This window comes from Bombina bombina, chromosome 2 (assembly GCF_027579735.1).
Source record: "Bombina bombina isolate aBomBom1 chromosome 2, aBomBom1.pri, whole genome shotgun sequence".
Lineage (NCBI taxonomy): Eukaryota > Metazoa > Chordata > Amphibia > Anura > Bombinatoridae > Bombina > Bombina bombina.
In genome coordinates, this window is record NC_069500.1 from 1,321,379,410 (window position 1) to 1,321,404,482 (window position 25,073).

At 39.8% G+C, this 25,073-nt stretch overlaps 1 protein-coding gene across 2 annotated transcripts in view; it reads left to right on the forward strand.

Annotated features, from left to right (window-relative positions):
• CPZ (carboxypeptidase Z) overlaps positions 1 to 25,073 on the forward strand; it is a 283,985-nt gene that overhangs the window by 224,418 nt on the left and 34,494 nt on the right. For both annotated transcript variants that reach the window (XM_053704179.1, XM_053704180.1), the window contains 2 exons: positions 9 to 167; positions 19,356 to 19,491. In XM_053704179.1, the coding sequence (XP_053560154.1) occupies positions 9 to 167; positions 19,356 to 19,491 (295 nt within the window). The remainder of the gene's footprint in view (positions 1 to 8; positions 168 to 19,355; positions 19,492 to 25,073) is intronic.

Sequence of the window (25,073 nt, forward strand, 5' to 3'; positions counted from 1 at the left end):
GCTTACAGATTGCTCCTGAGACAAAATCTGTTATGAAGTGGATGAGGGCCATACCTTTTGTTCTGTCTGGTAGCCTTCACGGAGGAGACTTAGTTGTTAGTTATCCATTTGACTTCTCTCGACACCCATTGGAGGAGAAAATGTTTTCTCCTACTCCTGATGAAAAGGTATATTTCTGGATAATGATTTTGTCTCCAAACTTTTTTTTTCGTTATTTTCAATCTCTCCCTCTCTTTCTTGGTATCTATCTATCTATCTATCTATCTATCTATCTATCTATCTATCTATCTATCTATCTACCCATCTATCTCTATCTCTATCTCTATCTCAATATCTATCTATCTATCTATCTATCTATCTATCTATCTATCTATCTATCTATCTATCTATCTATCTATCCTTAAATTCATTATACAGAGAAGGCCAATTTTTTTTTCACCATCACCCTTTGTTTAGTAGGTCCACTACTATACACATGCACACACATATGAGGTTATGTTATTTTTACATTTTTAAAATTCATTACTTATGACCAATTTTAAACTTGAGTCATGTATGACTTATTAACAGTTTGTTAAAGAGTAAATTATGTTATATGTTATGTAATAGATAAATCAAAATTATTAACTGTCGTAGCCTTTCAAACTCATTCATTGTAATTGAAAACATATTTATCAGGCTTCGACATTAATTAATTTCATTTAAAATTAAAAACATATGTCTTTCATTTAAATTACAAGTGGTTTACTCATTATTTTCAAGTTCTTTTGTTACTCAGTATGGTCTTTTTCTACAAGGGAAAAGGGTTTTCAACACCAGTGAATGCTTTATATATTTATTGTTTATAATATTCTCTCATGTTAGATGCCCAGACACAGAACAACTTTAAAATTTAGTCCATATTGGATCTACCAGTGTATGATCAATGAGAGATCAAGCCAAATACTTTTGTATGATATCCCACCCTAGATGCCTCCTTGTGAGGTCCATGCAATAAATATCAGAATGCAAAACATAGCAACTAGATGTACTAAATGAAGCTAATATGATAAGATAAAATTGATTCCAAATTATTCTATTTATGTTTTAAGACTAAAGAATTGTCACCCCAAGTCAAAGGATTAGTCTTTGAATGTTTGTAAGCATTAAATTCCAAATAATATAATTTTAGCTGTTTGCTATTTGTAACTATACTTCATATATTGTAGATACAGGATTTAAAGATAAAGTCATAAGTAAAATTAAATTGAGGCTTATTTTGGTATATTTCTTATATTTTTATTTTTAATTTACTCCTATAGGATCTTTAAAAAAAATTAAATAATATTTTATTTCATATAACAATTGGCAATGTTTTCTGTTTCTGATTAACAGCTAATTTTATGTTGACTGCTGAATACTCATGAGTTATTAGAACAGCATTTATTTATTTTTTATAAACCCATTGTTGAATCTGTAAAAAGATGAATAATTCATGCTGTGAATTTACAGAGTCATAAAGCTGAAAAAAATGCTCTGGTTTTCATGATATGAAGTAAAAAAAATTGATAAATAAATAAAAAAGCAAACTTTTTAAAAAAATAGGATTTTCTTTGTGGTTAGATTGGCCTTGAAGTTGGAGACAATGATTCTGGATTAGAGGAGATCCCACTGCTCTTTGGAAATGTTGTTTTGTTTCAGTTTATGTTACATATAAAGTCAAAACAGAGAAATATCATTTTAAAGCATATTTAATGTACACTGTAAAAATCATATTTATATTACACATAATTTTTTTTATTAATGGTACACATTCAAATAGGTGTTAAAAACCTACTCCATTTGTAGTTTGTGAACCTTTTAGGTACCAGGTTTAGAAAAAAATAAAATAAATGTAGATGGTCAATCTCATATGTAACATACACACAGCTAGATTACGAGTTTTACGGTATGAGTGAAAAAGCAGCGTTAAGGCTCTTTTTCACTACCGCTGGTATTACGAGTCTTGCAGGTTTAGGGGCACTGCACACTTTTTTTGCCATAACGCAACGTAATTGCCGCAGCTTTTAAAAAGTCCTTTTTCAATGGGACTTCCATAGCGTCGGTATTACGAGTTTGCCTGGGAGGCCAAAAAGTGAGCGGTACAGCCCAGAACTATAAGATCCGTACCGTAAACTGAAAGTAAGTAGTTATGAGTTTTACGCTACAAAGCTGTAGCATAAAACTCATAACTAAAGTGCTAAAAAGTACACTAACACCCATAAACTACCTATTAACCCCTAAACCGAGGCCCTCCCGCATCGCAAATAATAAAACAAAATTATTAACCCCTAATCTGCCGCTCCGGACATCGCAGCCACTATAATAAACATATTACCCCTAAACCGCCGCACTTCCACATCACAAACACTAGTTGAATATTATTAACCCCTAATCTGCTGCCCCTAACATCGCCGCCACCAACCTAAATTTATTAACCCCTAATCTGCTGCCCACAACCTCGCCACCACTATACTAAATTTATTAACCCCTAAACCTAAGTCTAACCCTAACACCCCTAACTTAATATACTAAAAATAAATCTAAACAAAACCCACTATCATTACCTAAATCACCTAAATAATTCCTATTTAAAACTAAATACTTACCTGTAAAATAAACCCTAAGGTAGCTACAATATAACAGTTACATTGTAGATATTTTTTAACACAGATTCGGAGCAGCGGATGTAAAAATTAAAAAGTAACTTTTATTGGCAACAACTTTAAAAATACACAGTGTCAGGAATCATGAGGCCAGTGCAGCACCGGTCTTACGCGTTTCAGCTTGCGCCTTCCTCATAGACCGTGCTGCACTGACCTGACAGCCTCATTTTAAACACATGTATTCCTGTGATGTCACATGTTTCAAAGCATTTAACAGCATTTGCCCCATCTAACTCCACACTAACATCATTCTCACCTTTGCAGTCCCCACCTCCTGTTTCTCACCCTCCTACCATCTAGATTGTAAGTTCCCATGGTCAATGTCCATTGCTGTAGCATAAGGTCGTGTATGTCTGCTGTACCCTGTTGGAGGTGGTGATATCTCTCAAGCTGCAACAGGGTGTCTACCTGTTTCCTCCATTCCACTATGGATGGAACTGTCCTGGTTTTCCAGTATTTTGGAATAAGCAACTTGGCGCTGTTCAACATAACCAGGAGCAGAGCCCTGCTCTGTTTGGTCTCTAGTTTGGTTAACGATAGGTATAAAATTGTTTTGTGGCTGTTGTGCAGTGGTTTCCCTATCGTGCATGCAATGTGGTGGAAGATATTTACCCAGTATAAGTCAAGTTTGGGGCAGGACCACCAGATGTGTGCCGGCGTGCCCTCTCCCCCACAGTCTCTCCAACACCTCCCCGATGCTGTCTTGTATATGCGATGTAGTCTGCTAGGTGTGAGATACCATCTTGACAGGAATTTAAAGCTTGCCTCTTGTACTCTCACAGAAACTGAGGCCTTTTTTGTAATCTGAAATGCAGCCTGCCACTCTGTGTCATTTATCTCTATTTGTAATTTTTTTCTCCCATGCCCTTACATATGTTGGAAGGGTGTGGGTATCCTCTACTATTAGCAGCTTATATGTCAGTGAGATGGCATGGGCCATGGAAGTGCCTCGTAAGCACAGGTTTTCAAAAGCCATTGTCTGTCTTGTGAACATGTTTTTATGATGGTGGGTTGCGAGGAAGTGTTTGATCTGTGAGTATGCTAGCCAGTTCATATGTGCGCCCAATACCGTTTCTTGAATGTCTGCTAATGGTGCAAGTTTTTCCCCATCTAGGAGGGCTGAGAGTGTCAGATCGCTGAAGGGTGTTCCTGAGTCTACATCCTTCCCCTTGCAGTTCCAAGGCATTTCAGGGTTCTGATACATGGGGGTTAGTGGTGCATGTGTGGAGGAAATTGTTGTTGAGGTGCGTTGGATTTTGTCCCAGTGCGTATAAAAGTCTAGAAATAGTGGGTATGTGGAAACAACCGGGGACCTATGTTTCTCTAAGACCCAGGCCTGGAGGCCAGCGTTTCTTGTAGAAAGTATGTCACAGTCCCATTGCACCCATTCCTTATTGGGGTCGTTTTGGCACCAATCTAATAGTCTCTGTAGTGTGATGGCCTGTTTATAGGTATGTATGTGGGGGACCCCAAGGCCTCCTCTGTCTCTGGGGAGGTATAAAGTTTTCTTAGCTATCCTGGGCCTAATATTCCCCCATATGTATTGCTCCAGTATGTTTTGTAGTTTATGTAAGTATTTCGTCGGCAGCGGGATGGGGGTGGTCTGAAGTAGATATAGTATTCTGGGGACTTTGTTCATTTTAAATACATTAATTCTCCCTACCCATGATATTGTCTTCTTTTTCCAGCTAGAAAGGTCTGAGACTAATGTGTGCTCCAATGTTTTGTAGTTAGCCTGAAATAGTACCTGTGGGTCTGGTGATATACAAATACCCAAGTATTTCATTTTAGTCTGTTGTGTTGACAGTCTTGAAGAGTCCCTGGGAGTGCAGCGGGGTCATATGAGATGTTCAGTAATTCAGATTTCGTTATATTGAGGTGGAAGTTTGATACCTGGCCATATTCCCTAAACACATCTAAAACTCTGGGTAAAGAGGTTTCTACTTTAGTTAGTGTAAGCAGGACATTGTCCGCGTTATATTCATTTAAATTCACTGAGATCCCTGAGATCTGAATGTCCTCTCTTATTTTCTGGGCCAGCACCTCTATGGTTATGGCGAAAAGGATCGGTGAGAGGGGCAGCCCTGTCTCGTGCCATTATAAATGTACAGCTTATCAGATAGCAGTCCGTTTACCTTGACCCATGCTATAAAGGAAATGCTAAACTTCATTTTGTGTAACACTGCTTTTAGGAAAGACCAATGTACCCTGTCAAAAGCTTTCTCTGCGTCTGTTGACACAAAGATCGACGGGATTTTGTGTTGTTGGGCATGTGTCATCAAACCTTTAGTGTGTTGTCCCTCGCCTCCCTCCCAGGGACAAAACCAACTTGGTCCGGGTGTATCAGATTGGGGAGATATTTATTAATTCTGGTGGCCAGGATCTTAGCGAAAATTAGATCGACGGGATTTTGTGTTGTTGGGCATGTGTCATCAAACCTTTAGTGTGTTGTCCCTCGCCTCCCTCCGGGGACAAAACCAACTTGGTCCGGGTGTATCAGATTGGGGAGATATTTATTAATTCTGGTGGCCAGGATCTTAGTGAAAATTTTAATGTCTGAGTTCAAGAGAGAGATGGGGCAGAAGTTCTCTGGTTTATTTGAATTTTTGCCTTGTTTGGGTAGTACTGTGATACTGGCCTCTAACATGCATTCCAGGAAGCCCCCTTCTTTTAATAGTGAATTAAATAAAGATATCAGAGGTGTGCACAAGTGGTGAATGAAGGTTTTATAGTAATTAATTCCTAGTCCATCTGGCCCTGGGCTCTTGCCATTTGGCATGGATTTAATGGCAGCTATGATTTCGTCTTTTGTGATTGGCAAGTCCAAAGCCTCAGTATCTTCCATATTGAGTGTGCATAAGGTCACCCCCGCCAGATAACTGTCAATTTCTTGTTGGTCACAGTCGTTCCGAATGTTATATAGTGTACCGTAATATTGTCTAAATGTCTCTGCTATTTTGATGCTGTCTCTGTGTGTGTGTCCTACCGCATCTACAAGCGTGTGCACATGTCTTGTTAATGGTTGATGTTTCAACGCCTTGGCCAGTTAGGACCCTGACTTATTGTTTACATCAAAGTATTTTTGTTTCAACTTTGTGGCTTTGTGCTGATATTCCCTAATGTAGTGATTATTGAGCTTGTTTCTGGCTTTAGTTAAATTTTGATAAAAGGTTGGAGAGGTCGGGTCTTGTTTGTGTTGAGTCTCCCAGTATCTTATTTGAGAGAGGGTGGAATTCACAAACTGCCTATCATTTTTAATTTTTCTCACTTTGTGTTTGATAAACTCCCCCCTAACCACACATTTGTGAGCTTCCCATGTCGTAGATGCAGACGTGTCTGCAGGTGTGTTTTCCCTGAAATAGTGTCCTAGTGTTCCGTCTATGTCCGTCTGAACCAGGGGGTTAGTTAGGTCAGTTTCATCAAATCTCCACAGGAAGGAATGCGATGGCGCACTCACCAAAATGACCGAGCACTTCACTGGGGCATGATCAGACCATGTTATTGGCAGTATATCAGCCGTCTCCACCATAGTGAGGCCTATCTGGTCCATTACAATGTAATCAATTCTGGTGTATGTGTGATGTGGGTGCGAGTAAAATGTGAAGTCTGTATCGTCTGGGTGTTTAGTTCTCCATACGTCATGTAATTTTAGCAACTGTAATTGAGAATTTATAGATTTTATGACTTTCAGTGGCGTGCTTGTCCGTCCTGTAGAAGTGTCTCGTGTGGGGTCTAATGGTAGGTTAAGGTTGCCCGCAACAAAAAATACTCCCTTCATGTGCTCAAGTAATAGCTGTGTTACCTGCTTGAAGACCAAGTGCTGTCCCTGGTTGGGCATGTATAAATTTACCAGCGTAACATATGTGTTAAAAAGAAGCCCTATCACTATTAGGTATGTTCCCTTGGGTTCCTTTATGACATGTTTTGGGTGGAAGTGTACTGAGTTTTTTAGAAATATGCCAACCCCCCTTTCTTAGATGGTCCTGAGGCCAAGAAGAAGGTCTTGTATTTATTATTTATGTGCTTAGGTTCCCTTCCTTTTTTGAAGTGGGTCTCTTGTATGAAGAGTAAGTCCCCTGTGGCTTTGTTTAGTTGGTGAAATGCTATTGATCTTTTTCAGGGCTGTTAAGGCCTTTAGCATTTATAGTGATCAGTGAAAGGGTTCGTCCCTGCAGCTCTCGTTGATCCGTCATATTGCTATTCCCCCTGCTCTGATATACTTTGGGGTGGGAAGGTGTTATAGTTCTTATCCAACACTATAGGGGGTCGGGTAACCTGGTAAGGAAAGTGTCTGTTGTTGAGTCTCTGTCACTGAGTTAGATGGGTTTGAGTTGTGTATGTGATATATTGGCTGCTTGTGTAGGTGGAGTTGTTGTGAATATATTATAAAGAAGCAAAGGGGGTTCAGTCAATTACACAGGCGAACCTAGAACAAAGTGAGGTAAGAGTGTTTGCAGTATAACAACAAGATAACAGTATCAATCAATGAACAGTAATAACAGAATACTACTATATAACAGAATTACTATATGATAATTTAGGGCAGTATCCCCACCCCTAAGCCCGATAACTTAAGTGTTAATACAAAATATACAATCTGTAGCCATTCATAGCGATTGAGAGTCCCTTCGAGCCTGTGTGTGTGCAAGATCTGAGTGCCTGCAAGGGTCAGCTTGGCCTGGACATGCATTTGTTACAGAGGCTCGGTTTTCAGAGTCTGTCCTTATTCTGTCCTCTGAGGGCAGTTGAGGCCTGCTGCGTTGTCTTTGTATTGCCATGTTCCCTTCATCTGTGTCACCTGGGTGTTGAATATTGATCCGCAGAGATTCGCAGAAGTGTGATAGATCCTCCCTAGTTCTGCAGACAGCAGTGGTTCCTTCTCTTGTGGCAATGATGCTAACTGGGAACCCCCATCTGTAGGGTATATTCTGCGCCCGCAGGGTGGTGGTAATGTAGTTGAAATCTCTCATTTTCTGTAGAGTAGTTGGACTCAAGTCGGCAAAAATCTGAATGCGGCAGCCTGCATGCGTAAAGTCCTGTTTCTGTCTGGCATGTTTGAGGATTTCTTCCTTGTTTTTAAAGTGAAGGAGTTTAAGGATGACATCTCTGGGGGTGCCTTAGGTGGTGGTTTAGCTCTCAGAGCTCGATGAACTATCTCAATTGGTACTTCAGGGGCACTGCTATCTCCTTTAAGGGTCCGGAATAGGTCTTGTAGACAACCCTCTAGGGCCGTCGGCTGTATGGTCTCAAATATGCCGCATATCCGAAGGTTGTTCCTCCTTCCCCTTTTGTCCAGATCCTCCACTTTTTCCAAAAGATGATGTATGGTCTCCTCCTGCTCATATGCCAGGCGTGACATATGTTGAATATCATTATATGTTGTGTTGTGGTTTTCCTCTAGTTTTGTCACTCTTTGAGTTACTCTGGACAGATCGCGCTTCAAGTCAGTGTACCAAGTTTTAACTTCTGACATGATCTCTTTGACATCATCTTAGGTACAGAGCGGTCTTAGGTCTTCCTTTGTAAGCCCAGCCGAGCCGGGTGATGTTTGTTGCATTGCCTGTAATCCCTCTGCTGGTATAGTAGCATTGGGGGTAGAAGTGGCTGAAGATGGGAGTGGGTCCACTGGTTTCAGATATTGCTGCAGCATTTTTGGATTTGTTGCTCCATCTGGCTTGTTTTGCTTGCGGGCAGGCATGTTTTGACAATTAATGCAGTGGTGCAGTGAGCTGGCCTGACTGTATGAGTGATAGAATCAGTATATCTCCCCTGTTTGGGTTTCTCTGTTTTGAAAGCTTATAATGATTGCTGTTAAAATTGACAAGATGCTGTGTTGGGCTTTCCTTGTGCTTTTCCTGTACTGCCCTTTTATCTCAGGTTTTGCTGTGTTTCTGGTGTTAACTATGTATTTACTGCTGTGCTGTGCAATAAGCAGTAGCTGCGGCCCTATTGTGTATCTTAAACAACCTATGTTAAAGGCCTGCCTAATAAAACCTGTTAGTGTCTTTTTTTTTAATGGCTGCTGGTCTGTTTTTTCTCTGTTGGGGTCAGTGTTTGTTTGTGGTTTGACTCTATTCAGCCTAAAATGTCCCTTTATATGATTTGCAGGCCGCTTCTGTCTGCTTCTAAAACACAGCCCTCCTGTCCTCTTCAGGTACTGTCCCAATATTCAAATGCTTGCAACTCCTATGCTACCGCACAATTTTTATGATTACTTTTATAAGTGAGCTGTGGGCCGTCTGGCCATTCTTGTATGTGTTTGCTTTTACAGTGCCTTCCACCATGGGGTTATGCGCTATCCCCACTTGCGTGCTATTGCCTCCCTGAGTTCTGGGACTTACTTGCTGCCATTTCAGGCTGGGCAAGTCAGTCCTCCGTTAACGTTGGCTTGTTGAAGTGTGACCGACTGGCGGCTGTCACTTAGATCTTACGTGCTGACCGGGCTTTGTTGCACCGGTCGCCGAGGTCCCATTGCTCCTCCGACTGCGGCCTATGCTCCGGGCGTCGGCCTACCGACTCACTGTAGTGCTTCCCGGGCGCAGCTTCCTCTTTCTGCGGTCGTGATACGGTCCTCCGGCACCTGCTATATATTCAGGTTCACTGTGGGGTTAAACGAGTGTGCTGGCTAATTTTATTATCGGGCTTAGGTGATATGGACTTGGGAGCTGTTTTCTTACGCAGCCATTTTCCAGAATGGCTAAGCTCCGCCCTCAGTGTTAGGCTTTTTTAAGGGTTTATTGGGTGGATTTTATTTTTAGATAAGGGGTTTGGGCACTGAAAAAGAGCTAAATGCCCTTTTAAGGGCAATGCCCATCCAAATGCCCTTTTCAGGGCAATGGGGAGCTTAGGTTTTTTTTTTGTTAGGATTTTATTTGGAGGGTTGGTTGTGTGGGTGGTGGGTTTTACTGTTGGGGGGTTGTTTGTATTTTTTTTTTTACCGGTAAAAGAGCTGATTTCTTTGAGGCAATGCCCCGCAAAAGGCCCTTTTAAGGGCTATTGGTAGTTTAGGCTAGGGTTTTTATTTGGGGGGGGGGGGTTATTTTGATAGGGCTATTAGATTAGGTGTAATTAGTTTAAATATCTGATCATTTCTTTTTTACTTTGTGTAAGTAGTGTTTTTTTATTGTTGCAATTTAGGTAATTGTATTTAATTGATGTAATTGATTTAATTGTAGTGTAAGGTTAGGTGTTAGTGTAAGGCAGGTTAGGTTTTATTTTACAGGTAAATTTGTATTTATTTTAGCTAGGTAGTTAGTAAATAGTTAATAAAGATTTAGTAACTAGTCTACCGATTTAAAATAAATACAAACTTGGGGGGCGGAGCTAGCCGCCATACTGAGTGGATGCAAGTCTGAAGAGTTCCGTAAAAATATCTCTCCTAAAGGGGTTTCTAAGCACTATCCTCCCTATATCTGTATACATATGTTCCTACATTTCACCAAGGACCTGACGAAAACATGGGAACAGATTATTCTGCAGTGAAATCACAGGCTTTGGATCAAAAGCACAAAGCCGTGATTGCGGCCTACCACACAGTTATGCACCCCAACTGCGACATCGTTTAAGGAAACGACGACCCATGATATAGAAACTCATCGCTGAGGGGACACCAGATACCTCACTCTAACACTAATATACAAGCGAGGAAACAGGCTTACGGCTACATCTACAGGGAGTGCAGAATTATTAGGCAAATGAGTATTTTGACCACATCATCCTCTTTATGCATGTTGTCTTACTCCAAGCTGTATAGGCTTGAAAGCCTACTACCAATTAAGCATATTAGGTGATGTGCATCTCTGTAATGAGAAGGGGTGTGGTCTAATGACATCAACACCCTATATCAGGTGTGCATAATTATTAGGCAACTTCCTTTCCTTTGGCAAAATGGGTCAAAAGAAGTACTTGACAGGCTCAGAAAAGTCAAAAATAGTGAGATATCTTGCAGAGGGATGCAGCACTCTTAAAATTGCAAAGCTTCTGAAGCGTGATCATCGAACAATCAAGCGTTTCATTCAAAATAGTCAACACGGTCGCAAGAAGCGTGTGGAAAAACCAAGGCACAAAATAACTGCCCATGAACTGAGAAAAGTCAAGCGTGCAGCTGCCAAGATGCCACTTGCCACCAGTTTGGCCATATTTCAGAGCTGCAACATCACTGGAGTGCCCAAAAGCACAAGGTGTGCAATACTCAGAGACATGGCCAAGGTAAGAAAGGCTGAAAGACGACCACCACTGAACAAGACACACAAGCTGAAACGTCAAGACTGGGCCAAGAAATATCTCAAGACTGATTTTTCTAAGGTTTTATGGACTGATGAAATGAGAGTGAGTCTTGATGGGCCAGATGGATGGGCCCGTGGCTGGATTGGTAAAGGGCAGAGAGCTCCAGTCCGACTCAGACGCCAGCAAGGTGGAGGTGGAGTACTGGTTTGGGCTGGTATAATCAAAGATGAGCTTGTGGGGCCTTTTCGGGTTGAGGATGGAGTCAAGCTCAACTCCCAGTCCTACTGCCAGTTTCTGGAAGACACCTTCTTCAAGCAGTGGTACAGGAAGAAGTCTGCATCCTTCAAGAAAAACATGATTTTCATGCAGGACAATGCTCCATCACACGCGTCCAAGTACTCCACAGCGTGGCTGGCAAGAAAGGGTATAAAAGAAGAAAATCTAATGACATTGGCCTCCTTGTTCACCTGATCTGAACCCCATTGAGAACCTGTGGTCCATCATCAAATGTGAGATTTACAAGGAGGGAAAACAGTACACCTCTCTGAACAGTGTCTGGGAGGCTGTGGTTGCTGCTGCACGCAATGTTGATGGTGAACAGATCAAAACACTGACAGAATCCATGGATGGCAGGCTTTTGAGTGTCCTTGCAAAGAAAGGTGGCTATATTGGTCACTGATTTGTTTTTGTTTTGTTTTTGAATGTCAGAATGTATATTTGTGAATGTTAAGATGTTATATTGGTTTCACTGGTAAAAATAAATAATTGAAATGGGTATATATTTGTTTTTTGTTAAGCTGCCTAATAATTATGCACAGTAATAGTCCCTAAAATAGCTATAACTAAAAACAAACTAAAAACTACTTCCAAAACTATTCAGCTTTGATATTAATGAGTTTTTTGGGTTCATTGAGAACATGGTTGTTGTTCAATAATAAAATTAATCCTCAAAAATACAACTTGCCTAATCATTCTGCACTCCCTGTATGTGCACATACAAGTTTCTCAATGGAGCTGGTTACTGCCCTCCTGGCATCGTTGTGCACCCGACTAGATCACCACCGAGCAGCAATTGTTGACATGCTAAAAAATGTAGTCAGCGCTCCTTACACTGTTGTACTGTATGAGGATCCACACACCAGCATGACAGATGCCCTGTCTGATTGTGGAGATTTGGCCTTACACCACTCATACAATCAGCAATACGAGCAACAGGAAGAGCCTGAGTTTTCTGCAGGACCAGAAAGGAGAGTGCTAGGCATAGTGAAGAACCCTGGGTTTAGCTGTGACGCGGCTCTAGAACCAGTCCGTGTGATACATCAGAGGATTGGTAGCAGTCATAAACCACATGCACCAGCGGTGTACATCTTCAGGAGTATGCATGTTAAGACAGAGGACAATACACTGCAATCTGTGGATGGTCCTAGGTGGTGGGGGTCCCACCTACACTTTTGCAGCTCACAATGGACTTTTGATTGTATCCTGACCCTGGACACCTGGTGCTGTTTTTAAAATCGAGGTCTGGGGTCGGGTGAGTCCTTACCGGATCTAGAGTGGTGTCCGGATTAACTTTATGTGAGCTGGAGTACGTCACTGTCCTATTCTCAATATTGTGACTTTTTCAGAATTAGTTTGTACACTGGGATATCTAGCCATTGTCTCCTAGCTATTCACTACCCCAGATGACGACCTTCGGGTCTGAAGCATGTGGACTCCGGACTCTAGATGTCCTATTACATCTATAAAATATTAGTTACACAACATTAGCTCATAAAAATTTGTTGTTGAGGGTTATTAGTTCTTCTAGGTTCCTTAGGTTTGTGTTCAAGTTTTAAACAGCTGAGTGATTTCGCTTTACCGCCCTTCAATGTTTAACTTCTATTCATCTGTTTAAATGTTATATGGGATCATAAAATGTTCTAGACAAGTTTTTTTGTATAAGGTACACAGCTGCCATTATAGGTGTTAACTGGGACAGCTGTCTTATTATTTTACTCTCCTATCATACCTACTATAAAATAAACGGATGTGATTTGGTTGCCAGGTATGCACTAGGGACTACCACTACAACATATAGATGGGGCTGTAATTGCAACCCACTTCCATCTATTAAGTGTATATTTATAACCATTTACAATCTTGATATGATTCCCTCATATATATTATTTTAGTTAAGGGCAACCTGAATGGTCATGCACATTTTTACAGGTTGTGGTCCCCTATGGCCCTTAGCCTAGTAATGCATTATTACTTTACACCCATATTGTGCCTATGTGATACATTGGGGTATTGGTTTTAACTGTTATACGTCCCTGCTTTCTCTTTATGAAACATGCTGCTTAAATATAATAGGGAATCCCATAAACAGTATTACCTCATGCAAGCTGAGTTCATCATGTTATTTGGCATATTATCATATTGCTCTTATTAACCTATGTAACCTTGACTCACATGGCATAAGCCAAATTATCCTTAACATAGTCCTTAGGAGACAATATAACTACAACAGTACCCAGCTTTATTCGGATGTACACCACTTATCAACACTCATTTCCACGTTGGTCTCACAAAGAGAATGTCATACACTTTTCCCAATGACTGATTGTCCTTAATCCTCCATTTTAGAAATATATATATATATATATATATATATATATATATTTTAATACCCCTGATAGGCTGGGATTATAATTTACCTTTAACACAATTGCGTTTGATGATATTGCCTAAATGATACCAACTGTCTGCGTTTTCACTTATACACTGATGACTATGCATGTTATTTAGTTTGCAGCTTTATAAGATATAAACAGGAATTTATTAAGATGTTGTGCCATTACTTAGACATGAGAAGTGACAGGGTTATGACTAGCATACGCTCATAGGTCCACCATCTCTGTTCTCGTGGTGACGCTCAGCTTTCCGCTTTAATCCTTACTCTTTTATATACCATCTCCTATAAATTCAGGAATAGGGCTATGTTCACTAAAGCTATTTAAAACACATAGGTACACAATGCCTCCCATCGGCTAATGAATGGGGGCCACCGATAGGTTCACGCTCCACATCCCTTTATATTCTTATACCACTAATAAAAAAGTCAAATATGTAGGCTTCCCCATACTATAGTGCCTAAACAATACTGCTTCATAATGTGAACATCTTTAGATGAGGGTAAGGAGTAGTCTTACACGTATTTATAAGCTTCAAAGTTTACTAATCGCCCCTGGGTCACTTACATGCTAAACATTGGACGAACACCTTTTTCTTTAGATGCCTTACATATTGAGCCTTATAGTTAGTAGCTCTTTATCATAAGCAATATTCTACTATGAGCCTCCCTATTACTACAGACCCACACATTGGAGCATTCCTATATGCTACTCCCCTGATGGAGAGATGTAGCCCGCTACTATAGCGATATACCGTCTCAATCACTAACATTGCTGACAGGTAATGATAGTTTGATATCTACATATCTATATTTAGGACATCTCACACTGTGGTGTCCAAAGACACTTGAAGGAAGTTAGTAAACTGGGTCTAAGTTGCTTAGAGCTCTTAGTGTTATATTTATGGGTTTGTGGCCGGGACCCCAGAGAATAATAATCTACCCTGTCTCACCTACTACTAGATCCTTATTACATTGCAACAGCCCAGTTACTACATATCTGGGAGATCATTACTTAATACATATTACTGATAACTATTGCTTCCCCCAAGCCCTTCATGTCCATCACCTATATCATACTGATCATCTTGTCTTGATCCAACTCTGTCCTTCTCTCTTTGGTAATGTAGCTATAGCATTTCGAGTTACCCTCACTCTCATAATATATTCCTACTATACTGGCCCGCTCCCCCCCAAACTAAAAGTGGCTATTGCCCACTGACTTTCCCACTCCCCCCCCAAACCATACTACTACCCATTTTCGCATTTAGGTACATTTGCTATACATAGTAGTGTCTGGTTCACAGAAAAAGAGGTCTCTCATACCATTGCACAGGTTACTCTTCGTTATAATTATCTCCCTACTATTAGTTAACTTTAGCTATTGAACAGGAAAATCTATATTTACTGTTGTAAACTTTTATTGCGGCATTGTATTATGTATTTAACCTGTGCAGATGGACTATTGTATGTTACATTTTCTGTTCACCTCAATAAAAAAATAATTTTCAAAAAAATAAATAAAAAAAATAAATAAATACAAACTTGCCTGTAAAATAAAAATAAACCCCAAACTAGCTACAATGTAACTATTAGTTATATTGTAGCTAGCTTAGGGTTTATTTTACAGGTAAGTATTTAGTTTTAAATAGGAATTATTTAGGTAATGATAGAAGTTTTATTTAGATTTATTTTAATTATATTTAAGTTAGGGGGTGTTAGGGTTAGGGTTAGACTTAGGTTTAGGGGTTAATAAATATAGTATAGTGGCGGCGACGTTTGGGGCAGCAGATTAGGGGTTAATAAATGTAGGTAGGTGGTGGCGATGTTGGGGATGGCAGATTAGGGTTTAATAAATGTAGGTAGGTGGTGGGGATGTTGGGGCCAGCAGATTAGGGGTTAATAAGTATAATGTAGGTGTCGGCAATGTCGGGGCGGCAGATTAGGGGTTAATAAGTATAATGAAGGTGTTGGCGATGTCGGGGCGGCAGATTAGGGATTAATAAGTGTAAGATTAGGGGTGTTTAGACTTGGGGTTCATGTTAGGGTGTTAGGTGTAAACATAAATTTAATTTCCCCATACCAATTAATGGGGCTGCGTTACGGAGCTTTACGCTGCTTTATTGCAGGTGTTAGACTTTTTTCAGCCGTCTCTCCCCATTGCTGTCTATGGGGAATTAGTCCACGAGCACGTAAAACCAGCTCACTGCAGCGCTGGTATTGGAGTGCGGTATGGAGCTCAATTTTGCAATTTTGTAAAAATTCTAAGGGTTACTTATATTACTACTGTGAAATAAGTCTCATAGCACTGGTGAGTGGGCTGAACAGGATGATTTCATAGACGTTTATCAAGTTGGATCGCAACTGGTACGTAAATGGAATGGTCTAAGCATATCATACCTGTAGGTCTTGCAGTTTAACCCCTTAACGACCGAGGACGTGCAGGGTACGTCCTCAAAAAAAAGGCAGTTAACGCCTGAGGACGTACCCTGCACGTCCTCGGTGTGGAAAGCAGCTGGAAGCGATCCTGCTCGCTTCCAGCTGCTTTCCGGTTATTGCAGTGATGCCTCGATATGGAGGCATCCTGCAATAACTCTAGATGGCCATCCGATGCAGAGAGAGCTACTCTGTAGCCCTCTCTGCACCGGACATCGATGGCCGGTATCGTTGGTGGGTGGGAGCCGACTTGGGAGGCGGGTGGGCGGCTATCAATGGGCCGGGTAATGAAGAGGGGGCGTGATCGGGGGCAGGGCCGATGGGGGCGCGCATGGGTGCGCGCGTGCACGGGGGGCGGCGGGCGGGCGCGTGCACGGGCGGGAGCGGGTGGGAACGCTACACTACAGAAAATATAACTGTGTATAAAAGTTTGAGAAAGGGGTATTTTAATTTGAAAAAAATATAAATCGAAAGTATCTAGGAGGGGATGGGGGTTGGTCTTTGGTGGGGCAGGGAGCTACACTACAGAAAAGGGGAAAAATTTAAAAATATAAGCAATTTTATTATAAACTGGGTACTGGCAGACAGCTGCCAGTACCCAAGATGGCGGCCATTAAGACAGAGGGGGAGAGTTAGAGAGCTGTTTGGTGGGGGATCAGTCAGGTTGGGGGCTAAAGGGGGGTCCTACAGAGCAGCATATGTAAATATGCCTTTTCTTTAAAAAAAAAAAAAAGCCCAAATATAGCTTTTATTTTAGTACTGGCAGTTTCTGTCAGTACTTAAGATGGCGGGGACAATTGTGGGGTGGGGGTGGGAAGAGAGCTGTTTGGGAGGGATCAGGGGGTCTGATGTTTCAGGTGGGAGGCTAAGCTCTACACTAAAGCTAAAATTAACCCTGCAAGCTCCCTACAAGCTACCTAATTAACCCCTTCACTGCTAGCCATAATACATGTGATGCGCATTTAGCGGCCTAAGTACCAAAAAGCAACGCCAAAGCCATATACGTCTGCTATTTCTGAAAAAAGGGAATCACAGAGAAAAATTTACAACCATTTATGCCATAATTGCACAAGCTGTTTGTAAATAATTTCAGTGAGAAACAAAAAGTTTGTGAAAAAGGGAACTTTTTTTTTTATTTGATCGCATTTGGCGGTGAAATGGTGGCATGAAATATACCAAAATGGCCCAGATCAATACTTTGGGTTGTCTGCTACACTACACTAAAGCTAAAATTAACCCTACAAGCTCCCTACAAGCTCCCTAATTAACCCCTGCACTGCTGGGCAAAATACACGTATGGTGCGCAGGGGCATTTAGCGGCCTTCTAATTACCAAAAAGCAATGCCAAAGCCATATATGTCTGCTATTTCTGAACAAAGGGGATCCCAGAGAAAAATTTACAACCATTTATGACATAATTGCACAAGCTGTTTGTAAATAATTTCAGTGAGAAACCGAAAGTTTGTGAAAAAGTGAACGATTTTTTGTATTTGATCGCATTTGGCGGTGAAATGGTGGCATGAAATATACCAAAATTGGCCTAGATCAATACTTTGGGATGTCTTCTAAAAAAAAATATATACATGTCAAGGGATATTCAGGGATTCCTGAAAGATATCAGTGTCCCAATGTAACTAGCGCTAATCTTGAATAAAATGGTTTGGAAATAGCAAAGTGCTACTTGTATTTATGGCCCTATAACTTGCAAAAAAAGCAAAGAACATGTAAACATTGGGTATTTCTAAACTCAGGACAAAATTTAGAAACTATTTAGCATGGGTGTTTTTTGGTGGTTGTAGATGTGTAACAGATTTTGGGGGTCAAAGTTAGAAAAAGTGTGTTTTTTCCATTTTTTTCTCATATTTTATAATTTTTTTTATAATAAATTATAAGATATGATGAAAATAATGGTATCTTTGGAAAGTCCATTTAATGGCAAGAAAAACAGTATATAATATGTGTGGGTACAGTAAATGAGCAAGAGGAAAATTACAGCTAAACACAAACACCGCAAAAATGTAAAAATAGCCTTGGTCCCAAACGGACAGAAAATGGAAAAGTGCTGTGGTCATTAAGGGGTTAAACTTGCAAATGCAAGGTAAATAATGGTGAAAAAAAAGTGTAATTTGATTTGCATTTGTTTCTGAAAAAATTGTTACTGGGTGTTCCCTGTCACATTTGTTTACCCCTGTGACAATCTGCGATCTAGTGAACTTCATTTTTTTCTTTGGAGGTAAGCTCCCAGCCCCACGGAAATTGCTAGTTTAGCCCATTTTTTAGATCATTCCATGAGGTCTGTCTATGAGAGGGTCAAGGTGATATATCTCGCCATGCTAACGAATTTGTGGTCATTTTGCCCATAATGAACACAATTTAAAAAAATAAATAAAATCCAATTTGCTTCTGTTGAGAACATGAGCTCACACTGAGGTAGGCGCTCAGAGGTGTGCATGTATCTTGAGCGCTCTTTGACAGCAGTGTATATTTGTAACAATATTATAATTATAATGCACAAGACACATGCACATTCCTAAACCTACCTCAGTATGTTCTTATGGACAGGAGGTAATTTCAGCAAAGGATAGAAATAGGTAAATTCGATAACTGAAAAAAACTGGAAAGTTGTTTTTTTGTATTGTGTTATTTATTTTTGTCATTAATGTTTAATTTTGACTTCTATTTTAATGTAAACGGTTTTATTAACTGTTTGTATTGTTTAAAGGTACATGAGGGTCAAAATTAAAACTTTTATGGTTCAGAACATGCAATTTTAAGATACTTTTAAATTTATTATTATTATGAAATTAACATTGTTTTTTATTGGAAAGCATATCTAGGTATGCTTATGAGCAGCAATAGTAAATAGCTACTAGTAGCTATCTGGCGATTAGTGGTTACACATATGCCACTTGTCATTGGTTCATGGGGGTCAATTTATTAAGGTGCAGACGGACATGATACGCTGTATTGTATCATGTCCGCTGCACATCGATAAACTGCTGGTGCAATGCTGCCCCCTGCAGATTTGCGACCAATCGCTGTTAGCATTTATCATTGCACCAGCAGTTCTGGCCACTAGCAGGGGGTGTCAATCAACCCGATCGGATCCGATCAGAGAGGTAGCGGACGAGTTAAGGAGCAGCGGTCTTAGAACCGCTGCTTCTTAACTTCCGCTTCAGGTGGAACTGAAGCAGAGTGGGTCGGAAGTAGCATCTGCTGCTTCATAAATCGACCCCATAGTGTACTGTCAAAATTTAAAGAATGGCTGAAAATGTAAATATGCATTTTATTGTATTGTGCAGTTAGAATGTTTAAGCTAATACTGTTCTTTCACACAGGTATTTCAGATGTTATCTAAAACCTATGTGGCCTCACATCCAATTATGTCAGACAAATCAGAGAACAGATGTGGTGGAAATTTTGCTAAGAAAGGAAGCATAATAAATGGCGCTGAATGGTATAGTTTCAGTGGAGGTAAGTTTTCTAATCACTAATAAAATTGTAATGAAACACAAAGTCAATATGAAATTGGTATTTAATTATTTTTTGAAGGAGGAACTTAATTCTTTAAAGAAGTATGAACTTAATGAAAACAAGACCTGCAAATATAGATGTCCACAGAAGTTTTATTAAAGGGCAAAAACAAAAAACAACTAGAAATAGTACCAATTAGTGAAATCAATAATATTAATGTAGACAAATACAATATAAAGCATGTAAAAATTACATGAAACCTCATCTGTGTATAGGTTACATTTTGATATAATTGGTTCTTCAGTGCTCAAGATCAAGTTATATTTTTATCTGAGCTTAGTTTGCAGTGCATCAAATATTCAGGAATTTTCAAAGATCAAAAAGACATCTGAAAGAAAGAGAACTATATAACGTGATGCCTCGACAGTGTCTTGGTTAAATTTTGGTAGAGATAAAGTCAAGTAAATCAATACATATTTTTCTCTGAGCTTTGTTTCTGGTGGATCAAATATTTATATATTTATATTTATAGTAACTGTAGACAAGACCAAGAAAGAACTGGATATCATCAAATATAAAAAATATTCCAGAGACTTAGATGATTACAAAGCTAATAGGATATATAACTGGAACCCTAAGAGGAACTCAAGAAAAAAGAAATCAGCAAACTATAACAAGTCTAAACAACTCAAAGAAGGAAAGAAGATGGATAAAAAGGTGTCATTTTCGGACACAGACCCAGAGTCTAACGAAGATGATGACCTTCAGGACTTTGTGGCATTTATGTCCAGTGGACAATCCTCTGATGAGGAAGAAGTACTACCTGATAACATCACAACACAGCCGCCCCCCCCCCCACCCTTCACAACCTATTCCATCTGGCCTTACTACATCCAACACCCAGATTACTGACAAATTAGAACCCAATAGAGCTATTTAAAAAAAAAAAAAAACAGATGCCCCCAAGCCACCTAGGGGCAATAAATATAAGAAAGCTCAGTCAGTACAGGCAGTGGATGAGACCATGAGCCAACAGGTTTTTCAGTTGGCTCAGGGACTAGGAGAAGGAGGAGGAGGGTCTACAACACACGGGTCACAGCGAGACCAGTACCAATTGAGGAGAGGCAGACGGCCCAACAAATACAAGGATCCAACATTATAAATCTATCTAGTGTCCCCTTAACCAATTTGGAGTTAGAGGTCTTGAGTTTAGGCCTTAACTTTGTTCCTACACCCAAATTCAATGTCTTTGACACTCTAATTGACATAAATAAATTTATACGTGGTCTTACCCTTAAAAAGTGTTATCAACTACACCCTACTACAGAGAAAGAGTTCCACATACCTGATACAAGTGCTAGGCATGACTACCTTAACCCAGCAGAAGCAAGGGATTTCCTAAATCTACATCTGTTGGAATCTGAAAATACATTAGATGAAGTAGTAATTGATAGCCATACAGGCTACAAGCCAAAATCTATTTTTTATCCCACGCAGTGTAGGAGCCAAGTATTAGAAAGCTTCCAAAAACGGATGGAAGAGGATCTCATGAAGCTGGAGAAAGAAACACTACAATCTCAGAGCAGGGAGCACGATAATCTAACCACACAACAAAGAAAGGCTCTTAAACAATTACAAGATAGAGACAACATTATCATCAAGCAGTCTGACAAGGGGGGATCCATAGTGGTTTTGGATAAATCCTATTATATCAAGGAAGCAGAAAGGCAACTACTTGACAAAGTATATACAAGTTTGCCTGGGAATCCAACACAACGCTTTGGAGCCCTCCTGTTGGATTTGCTTGATGATGGTAAACATCAGGGACTCATTGACGATGAAACATTTGATTATTTAAATGTTCAACATCCTGTAGTACCGATATTTCATCACCTCCCCAAGGTTCATAAATCCTTGGAGGAGGTGAAAGGGCGCCCGATAGTCTCGGGAATAGGATCCCTTTTTGAAAATCTATCAAATTGGCTGGAATCCTTACTACAACCCCTTGTATATGGATTGCCATCATACTTAAGGGATACTAAACATCTCTTGAGACTGATGCAAGACCACACCTGGAACGATGAAATAGGCTGGCATACTATTGATGTGGTTGGTCTCTATTCGGCCATTCCACATGATAAAGGGATAGTAGCCACAAGATACATGCTGGACAAATTCAGCAACTACAACACTGACCTTAAGGCATATATAGTGAGAGTGCTAGAATTTCTGTTAACTCACAACTATTTTGAGTTTTCAGGAAGCTTTTTTCTCCAACAGAGAGGGACATCTATGGGTGCGAAATTCGCACCAGCCTATGCCAACATCTTCATGGGCTGGTGGGAGTTGACGCACCTATACTCTGATCAGAATCCTTTCCTATCATCAATCACTAGCTATAAACGCTATATTGATGACCTCCTAATTGTGTGGTCTGGTACACAAGAAGACATTGCAAACTTCTGTGAGTATATCAATTATAATACGGTGGGTTTAAGTTTTACCCACAGCTTTGATAAAGTCCAGGTCCCATACTTAGATGTCACCTTGATAGGAAAACCCTTGGAGAATAAAGTAAGCACCTCACTATATATTAAACCGATTACATCCAACACTTTCCTTCACGCTAGGAGCTGCCACCCCAGACATACAAGTTATGGGATTGCAAAGGGCCAATTCTTAAGATTAAGGCGCAATTGCTCCGAGCATGACAGCTTCTTGCACGAGAGTCAATTGCTTACCCAAAAATTTCTTGAGAGAGGTTACAATAAAAAGACCATACACAGAGCCTTCAATGATGTCTTACATCAAGATAGGTCTATCCTATTAAAATAAAAGTCTAAACAAAAGCCTCCCAGGAATAAACCTACTTTTGTGACCACCTATAGCTCACAGTACTATCAGGTCTGCAAAATCCTGCGGAAGAATCTTCCGATTTTGCTAGCTGATGACACCTTGAAAGATGAGATTAGGGAGGGTTGCTTTTGTGTTCCCAAGCGCAATATAACAATTGGGAACCGAGTATCCCCCTCCCTACTAAAAAAGCAAAAAATAAAAAGCAGCTGGTTAACCCAAAAAGGGCACTACAAATGCGGTAACAGCACTTGCAAAGCCTGTGGGTTTGTAAGTGTAAATAGGACGTTCCAATCTACAGCTACACAAAGGGTATATACACACTCCCATTGTACAACCTGTCGAACGACCTTTATTATCTAGCAGTACGTAGGTTGCACCTCTCGAGAGGCGAGAGAGAGGATACAAGCCCACCTCAATGATATTGAGCGGGGCATCCTAACCACAGGAGCAGCCAAGCACTTCATAGAAGTGCATCACAGAGATGTTAGAAATTTTACATGGTTGATCATAGACCATATTCCAAAGAGACCACGGGGAGGTGATAGATCGAAGGACCTCCTTAGAAAGGAGGCCTTTTGGATCTTCACACTGGGTACCAGACAACCCCTAGGTCTTAACATAGAAACGGATCTTATTAACCATTGGCAGTCCTAGTGTGACTTCCCACCAGACCTAGCCAATGATCAATGCATTATAATTATTAATTTTAGTAACCAAATGTAAGGGTATCTTCATTAACAATGCCTGAATAGCTCCAGTGAACAATCATGATTCACTGGATATTCAGATAGTGGTCTAGTGGACATTAGTACATCACAGGGAGACATAGCAGTAATATTAATACAGGGCCACCCATCCTTTTATCTTTCACTTTTTTCTGTGCATTGGATATAGCATTTTTATCCAAAATAAGTTATCATAGCAAAAGTACCTTGTATTTGCACCAACCATAAACACAATCTATTATAATAACTATAAGAAGTGCCATCTGTAGGTCATTCAGCAACCAAATTTTCCATATAGGTACAGAACTAATTAACCATTACTATGCAAACCTTATGTCTGTATAGTATGAAGTTTCATGGTTAAGTTCTTTATCAGTACCAAACATGTATTTATGCTCATGCCCTTACTCTAGGTTACTTTAGGCTACTTACCAATACACCTTAGAGTTAGAATTAACTATGTTCAGGTGTAGATGTAGTATTATTATTAAAATTAAGACGTTAGGATACATAGGGAATTTAGTAAAATTATATATATATATATATATATATGTATATGACTGTCCATAGGACACATGTGTATATATAATATACTATATTATCACATATAGGCTCTATGCCACTCAAATGTGAAAGCTATTAGATAACATAATTACTAAAAACCAAAACTACATAACGTTTAATGCTGTATTACATTTAATGTTATTAATGCTTGCACCAACTCCATTACAAATGCATTTATAGATGGGTTACCCTTAGACTGCAGCTATTGATACGATAGGTATTGCCTATTAACACCCTCTGTCTCTCTATGTATTTAACTCTTTATGAGCAGACATTGTTAAGAGTGGGTGTGAGCGTTGTACATATTACATCTAATAGTCTGCATTCTAATCAAGCTTGCAACTCCCAGTCCTTCCCTTAATGAGTTTACACACCTGTTGCATGAATTGGGCTTTATCACAACCAATAACAAGTTAGGTTAGCATATTTAAAGTTGCATGTTAGAAGTGGGCATTATGCAGTCTATGAGTAAGGCTCTATAGGAGCTGAAACGCGTCAGTCATTGCCCACCACCGGTGCTCCTAACAGCCCTCATCTATCTGGCCATGTTACTTTCTATGCCTGCAAGTTCATACTTTACATGGTATTTTGCAAAGCCGCTGTGTGTGTTTTATATGTGCTATTTCTTCAATAAATGAACCTGTTTTGAGCACCTTGTCCGGACACTCGTTTGTTTCCTATATATATATATATATATATATATATATATATATATATATATATATATATATATATATATATATATATATATATATACCAACCAAGTAGTATCAAGAAGGGAAAGAAGCAAACACCGGAGCCAAAAACTTGTATGCTTGTAGTTTATTCAGCAATGTTGCCAAGTATCAGGTGAGTATACAAATGACACCTGACGCGTTTCGTAATCTCCTAAGAGTATGGCTTTATTTATTATGCTCACCTTGCTTGAGAGACCAATCATACTTACCTTACACCTGGATATGCTCACCTGGTTCCTAAAAGTCAAGCAGACTATCTGATACCTGTGTATGCTCACTGTGTTCCTGAAGCTGTACCTATATGGTATCCCGTGACAGTCTCACTAAAAGTACCCGTTGGGTATCCTATCCTGTCTGCTGAGAAACCTGTGTCTACCAGTGACAGCCTTCTTCATAACCAGCTGTGCCTGCTGTACCTATCTGGTATCCTGTGACAGAATCATTACTGAGGTGCTCACATTGTTCTAGTGTACTAGAAATTAAACAAACATCACAGCCAATATATCCTCAGATGACCAACTTGGCCTACCAGGCCATTCTTACCTATTAGATTACCATTGTGTGGCACTGCTCTTTTGATTGATTAAAATTGAGTATGAGATTCGGGCAGAGGAATAGAGCAATGTTTACCATCACTAAATGGTAATTATTTTACAAATGAAGCATCTTTAAAAAAAAAAAAAAATGTTAATGAATAAAA